Source organism: Centroberyx affinis, unplaced genomic scaffold, assembly GCF_046629955.1.
Source record: "Centroberyx affinis isolate AG114_WGS23_722 - 3 ecotype Tasmania unplaced genomic scaffold, CSIRO-AGI_Caff_v1 ptg002475l_1, whole genome shotgun sequence".
In the NCBI taxonomy this organism is placed as follows: domain Eukaryota; kingdom Metazoa; phylum Chordata; class Actinopteri; order Beryciformes; family Berycidae; genus Centroberyx; species Centroberyx affinis.
The window spans coordinates 620,731-627,994 of NW_027280707.1; the positions used below are offsets into that span (position 1 = coordinate 620,731).

General features: G+C 45.2%; 1 protein-coding gene across 1 annotated transcript; it reads right to left on the reverse strand.

Annotated features, from left to right (window-relative positions):
* Positions 1-628: 628 nt before the first annotated feature.
* On the reverse strand, positions 629-7,009 carry LOC139656434 (solute carrier family 12 member 9-like). Its single transcript, XM_071534014.1, has 14 exons — positions 6,808-7,009; positions 6,344-6,478; positions 5,876-6,013; positions 5,675-5,781; positions 5,312-5,513; positions 4,928-5,035; positions 4,618-4,729; positions 3,996-4,153; positions 3,331-3,413; positions 2,717-2,841; positions 2,311-2,503; positions 2,056-2,230; positions 1,711-1,857; positions 629-1,584 (listed from the first exon to the last, which is right to left on the reverse strand). The coding sequence occupies exons 1-14, from the start codon at positions 7,007-7,009 to the stop codon at positions 629-631; spliced, it is 2,841 nt and encodes a 946-aa protein (XP_071390115.1).
* Positions 7,010-7,264: the final 255 nt, after the last annotated feature.

Here is a 7,264-nt window from a genome sequence, read left to right on the forward strand (position 1 = left end):
CAACAGTTTTTTCCTGGTAGGTCCCCTTTCTCCACTAAATTCTCTTGAAATTGTAGAAGACAAATCTGACGTAATATACCAATAATTAAATTTATTTTTCCATTGACATGTACAAAGACACAAATGATTCACATAATGTTCAAAAGCTTAGGGAGGACATATATTATCCCTGTGTGAAAATATAATTTTAAGGGTATGAACAGTTAAGTTTTTTTTCAGGACTTTCTTCTCTTCGCCCCACAAAATGTGCACATACATATGTATATCAATATAGCTCCAAATCCCTGTGATGAAGAATCAGCCTAAAAATAGTGACATGCATAATTTGACCCAATTCCCAGATCTCCCATGAGTAAATGTGAGGTCATTATGTCCACGTAATTCATTGATTTCCGATGTGTGGCAGTGTCTTGGTAGCATATGGAGAGCATATATGTAGGAAAGTTGTGGGTCAGAGTCAAGTGGAAAGATGGACTGTTGCAGTGTGAGTCCCAGGTCTTATACTGGTCGGTGAAATGTTAAATGTCAGGTAAAGAATTGAGAACCATTGGTGATGACAGGCATAATCCCATGGATGAACAATATGGGACCAAGGTCAATGATGGATTAAGTAGTTGATAGTAAAATACTAGAGGTCAGTAGTGACCACAGGAGTTACCCCATGGATGAGCAGTGTAGGTCCCAGGTCTCGACTCAGCAGGTCCAGCTGGCGCAGGTAGGCCAGGTAACGGCTTGTGTCTGCTGGTGGGCGGGGCAAGTACAGGAAACGTACAGCAGGGGAAGGAGCTCCATGCTGACGAATCAGATTGTTGACAGCACAGATATATTCATCCGTCAGCTGCGCAGCGTTGTTGGGGAACCTCTGTATACTGTCCTCCTCCTGCTCTTGCTTCTTAGTCTCCTCTTCCTCTTCATTCCCGTCCCTCTCCTCATCCTCTGCAGGTTGTTCTCGATTGCCTGCCCCCCTCTCTCCTCGTCTCTGCCAGTGCAGTGCCACCACCTGGTCCCAGGCCACCGTCTGCACCTGAGCAGAGATTCTCAGCTCCTTCAGCATCACCCGGAGCTTCGCCTCCTCCTCCTCCTGCAGGCTCCACCCGGCCTCCACGCACAGAAAGAGGCGCAGCCTCGTCTGGCTCCAGGCACGGGACTCATGAAGCACGCAGGCCAGCTGCAACAGGAACAGTGAGCAGGTGTCCACATAGCCACAGCTGTCTGGTCGAAGGAGGTTCAGAGGCCACACATCAACAAATGGCCCCGTCCTGCCACGGTGACACCCAACCTTTCGCCCCAGCCCAAAGATCTCCTCCCGGTTGAACAGGTTGAAGTAACGGGCCAGTGCCACGTTTTTCCCCATTTTGACAGTGTCAGCAATCACCGACACATATTCCTCTTCCTGGAGGTCTTTGGTTTCCTCGACTCCCCTCAGAGTTGGGAAGAAGGGGGGCCGTTGTTCTCTGGGGTTTTTGGTTGGGCTCACTGCATCCAAGCAGTGCCCTGTAGACAGGAGAATTTTGCCTTGGAGATTGTCTTCAGGGGCGCAGTCATCATAGAAACCCAAGACAAGCGTGTTCGGCCTCATTCCACCTAGATGCAAACAGATGTGGCAAATTTGCACACACTGTCAATCACACAAGCTCCTTGTCACAATTGGTCAAAGATGTAAACAGACATACCCAAATGGTTGTACAGACAAAAGAGAAACTTGCTAACCAAAGCCTGTGATGAAGAGTAGGTTCTGGACTCCGTGTCGGACAGAGTCGGCCAGGGTGAGGTTGACGAAGGCCTTGATGTTGAGATGGTCCACTAGAGACAGCCATGAGTCATAACAGCTCTGCAGGGGGTCAGAGGGCAACCCATCTGAAAGACCAATCACACACATAAGGAAAGAAAATGTCAAAGATGTGGACTATTAATGGACTATCACTGATCCACATGCATGGACCTCATGCTGTCAAAAGCAGCATGTTTTTGTTCTCTCCTATATAGCACTGACCAATTATGAACCAGCCCTCTCCTACACAGAACCCAGTTCTGACCTAACCACACCATTCTTACCCAGTAACCCCATCTGTACGTGTCCCAGCACATAGAGGCCACTCTTCTTCAGGTCATTTATGAAGGTGATGAGGCCTGTACAACTGCGAGGGTTTGCCACCATCAGCAGCACCTGGGGCCTCCAGAACTTCACATGGTCCTTTCGCACATCTAGCATCAACAGGTACTTGCGCACCTGAGTGAAACAGAGGATGAAGTAATTAATATGTTCTTGTGTTCTATGGTTGCATTTTGTGAGACAGTGTGTGTGTGTACCTGGTGAAAGATGAGGGCCTGGCTGATGTAGCCCCAGTTGCTGGTGGGACAGAGGTAGTGGATAAGCATTAAGAGCAGCAGCATGAAGGCTATGCTGGCAAAGGCATAAATGGCACTGATCAGGAACATCATGACCAGGCAGCCAAGGATGCCCAGAACGCAGGTATGCCAGGTGAAGCAACGGAATGAGGGTCTTTAAAACAAAATAAAAAAGACAGGGAGAGAACATGGAATGGAGGAAAATCAGCTTTTGATGCAGGTTTAGTGTAAAGTGAACAAGAAATGGAGATTCCAAAAGATGCTTGATTCACTGCAATATGCCGTATTGCATGTAATATGCCATGCTGTAATTCCTAAAGAACTGAGGTCTAAAGGATTGTTTGGACCCAGGTTAACCATACTGTACCTGAAATTGGGTGCTGAAGCCCATTCCAGGGCCAAACAGGCCAGGTCCACAGCAGCATAGACCAACAAGAAGAAGATAGTTACAATTCCAGCAATGGTGTTCAATTTCCCAGAAAACAGCACCACCTAGTGGTAGGAAGAATGAACACCAATTTGGTTGACTTCAAAACGTTAAACATAATCAGTTTTCATGTCACAGACCCTCAGACAGACACATTAGGCCACAGAGATGTTGGCCAAGGGACCTCTACGTGGGAAGATTTTTGTTGGTGTCAATTTAGTATTAGTTGTAAATTAGTAGATTAGTATAAAATTGTGCAACTGTCTACACTGCAGTAGGGAGACAACAGTGAGGAGAGTGAAACCTATGATTAGAGTAGTCATTTTTGTATACTCTCTAACTGGGACAGTTTCTACTGAATTAAATGAGCATGAAATTAAAAAGGACCCCGGGGGTCCCTGGACCACACTTTGAGAACCACTGTGATAAATGACTTGACAGGTTGGAGTTAAAGCTATATCCAATGACAGCAACGTAACTAAGCAGAGCTTAAGTAGAGTCACTCTAAACTTTATGCACAAGGGGGACAGTTAATGACTATTATATAATTCTACCTGTACAAGACACCAGGAGATGAGCACTGAGGCCCAGGGGTTCCCACTCAGAGATGTTTTCCTCGCCAGAGCCAGGACGCCACCTGTAGATTTTTACAACATCAACAACAGAAGTCAGTCTCAGCCCTTCAGTATGACTCATGGTCCTGAATCAGATAATGAAAAAGAAACCAGGACAGCACTCCAAATTGACTTTTTATTTGCCATACGGACGTTTCGGGCAAGACGCCCTTCTTCAGCGTGTGTATTGGCAAATTCACAAATCAGATAAACCACCGAGTCATCCTGCATTGATCCTTGCGCCAAAAACACAATGAGTGGATTTTTTTGACAAGGTCAACACTGCAAGCCATCTGTTGTGTAATATAATGCTTTGCAAATTAACATGTCTGCACTGGGAAAATGAGACATGATGATATTAATAACCAGTGGTTGGGATATGCTTTCATATATCTGGATCAACTATTCAGCCATGTTGTTAACCCAAACATAATCTGGGTTAGTCATTTAAATCCTTCTCACAAAGCCACTGGCCAGAGACCAGAATTGGCCAAACCCCGCTCAGTCAGTTAACACATAAGGAAACTTAATTTGTTGCTCCCTGGTAGGTGAGGCTTAGTCTGACAGCTAAGAGCATGATACAAGACGGTGTCACAGGATCTCACCAAACAGGTCATCTTTGGACAGGGCATAGAGGATCCTGGAGGCTCCTATGAGATTACTCATGGCAGCAGATATGGTGGAGCAGTAGATGCCCGTTGTCACCAGGGGCTGCCAGATATTGATGTCCCCAAGGAAACTGTAATTTCTTTGGAGGAGGCGGCTAAGAGAGATGAGGGACACAACTCCAAATATGAATTTTTGTCAACAATATTAATTGCATACTTGCTTCAGCACTTTAGAAATCTGTCCTAATAATACCACTTTATTTTTGTTCTGTGTACAAACAAAACAAAAACCACTGTAGTTTAAGTGATTTAAAAATCACTTAAACTACAGCGAAGACATTCTACTTCTCAAACAGGCAGTAAATCATGCTTATATATGCAGCTATTTCTTTTCTGAAACTATATTTTTCTTTTTCCATTCCAGTGCTTCTAAAAAAGGACACTGATTTTATGGGCTATTTTTCTACAGCTTCGAATTTTAGAGCTGATGATTTTGAGTGTAATTTTTTAGACACTGAAGTAACTTTTACATTTTCTATTCCGGCACCTTTGTGCCAGTACTGACCAGTGCAGAACTACTGTGTGTGTGTATGTGTGTGTGTGTGTCTGTGTCCCCAACCGGTCACAGGACCAAGCTGCCAGCAGACTAAGGAGATTGTATGTGATGAAGGTTATGAGCACTGCTGCCAGGGTTCCTCTTGGGATGGAATAGCTGGGGTTTTTCAGGTCACCTGAGCAACACATGAAAGGAAAGTTCCTTTTTGAACACAAGTGCTTGAATTAACACCCGAAAAACAAACACAGTCCATGCAGACTTCTGCCTTTCCCAGATGTATACGCATGAATTCACTTCCATCTTTGAGCCACACATGCCTGCCTTTCAGCAAGCACTTATTAATTAGGTTATTATGAACACTTTTTCCTGTCACCTGACATGTTGGAGCCAGCCATGATTCCAGTGCAGCCGTTGAACATGACAGCAAACACCGTCACAAAACTCATCATGGCACCGGTGGTGTAGTCTACTGTGTAGTCAGCTGGAAGGAGTGACATGAGGAGGATCACTTACATGAAGACAGCAGGGATCATTTATATATAGACAGCAGGGATGTATACTATACTGGATCAATAAATTATTTTCTTCTCAGACACAGGCTGTTTAAATAGATCAAAGTCCTGAGTTGACAAATCAAACCCAAATAAGAATTTTAATCCCAGGTTGTTTAAATAGATGGAGTTTGTCAAAGTTTATAAAATCCCAAACCATTTGTGTACATAATGTGTAACGTAACAGCACCATGTTCAACACCTACGCCATAGGTTGCTCTCTAAAGTGTGGAGCCGGAGGCCTGTGTAGTTGCTGCTGATCGGGCCGGTCATGTTGACACCAGAAGTGTCAGACAGCATCACGACTCTGGGCCCCACAATGAAGAAACTGATAAAGATGGTAGCCAGGACGGTCACGACAATGATGAAGATGACAAAGGTGGCTTTGGCATAGATGTGGGCTCCCACCTGTAATGACAAACCATTGAATGTGAAGAAAGACAGAGGTGTACTATGGGATAATTGCTTTTATTTGAAATTAAAAATCACAAAGCCCCCTCTGTTTGTATAATCAACAGGGATCGGTTGATTGAATGTATCCTAATTAAAAATGTTGTGTTGAGTCCCACCAGGCAGACGATGAGACAGAGGAAGAGCAGGGCGGTGCCATAGAGCAGAGACCACCAGTATCCTGACGGCAACACCTGATGGGGACCTGCAACGTTTGCTGCAACATCTGAAGAGGCAGGGGAGGGAGAGAATTAATTAAAAAACATCCACACACACACACACCCCTTGGGATCTCCCGTCATGCCCTTCATGCACCCTACCTTCTGGGATGCCAAATGCGGAGATGATAGCTTCAACCAGACCCAAAATATAGAGAGCGCTGCCACACACATTGGCAAAGAAAAACATAATCCCAATGCTGCCGCCGAACTCTGGACCCAAGGCTCGACTGATCATGTCTGGGGATCCAAGTTGAGGTATCTCATGACTGCGAATTAGTTAATGTAGGGCAACTATAATTATAGGCACAAAATCTCGCTGCTTCAATGAATTTCTCACCCAAATTAGAAGGGTTGTGCATCAACCACATAATTAGTCAAGTTAAAACTAGGAGGGGAACCCATACAATTTGTGGTTGGGTTAAATAATGGAGCGAATTCAGAGTAGGGAGATTTTTTTCAACCCACTACCCAGGCTTAATCATATCTCATATCTCATGAGGGAGACGGACCGAGACCAACCCTTGGCTCTGGGCTTCATCTAAAGACACTCTCAACACTGAAGGATACAGTAGGCACCTCCAGCATCTAAAGCCCCGTTGGTGGAGATGGCACAGACAGAGAGCACAGTCATGGTAATGATTAAGTAGGCCACCAGGAACATGCCAATGGATTGGTAGAGCCCCGCTTGACCCACGACAAATCCTAAAAGAAACAGAGGAAATCGGCCTTACAAAAGAATCCCTTGAACACCACATGACAAATAAAAGTTAGGTGTTAATTGTTAATCAAGTTTATTTAATAGGGTTAAAAAAAATATACCACAGAAATTCCTATGGGGCAAGTAATAGGATAGGAGATAGGAGAAAAAAAACCCAAAAAACAAAGTATTAAATGGGCACACTGGTCACTACCGAGTGCCACAGATACACTATGAGTCCCTACAGGAACATATAGGCTAGGCCTAGCGATTTTTCGTTATGGCCAAATATTAATTGATTCATTCATTCATTGTGTGTGGCAGTCCTACTCACCGATTCGCAGGAACACAACGACGCTAAACATGGACAGTAAAGTCGGAATAACAACTCCAAAAACCACGCCTAGCTTCGTGGCGGTTTTGCCCTTTGGGCGGCGGCCGTCTTTCTCCACCGTGACCCCGGTGGGATGGGACACACCGTCCGGCTCCTTGGCGGCGGTGAGTCGGTAGTGGAGAAGAGGAGCCTTTTCTGTCATGGTGGCCAAGTTCTGCCACGGTGACTACAGGTTGCAGGTGTCAAATGAAAAGCACAATTTCACCTATGGGAACAGAACTACAACCTCACAAGTTAGTAAAGTCCCCTTCTCGGTGCAATGCGCAACAATTTGAAAAGGCATTTAACTAATTCAGTCATGTCCGTCCACCTGCAGGCCTCCGCGGTACCGACTACCGAGCACTTCACCTTCTGCAGGTAAGCGCGCCGCTCTAATTGAAACAGTGACGTTGCTTCC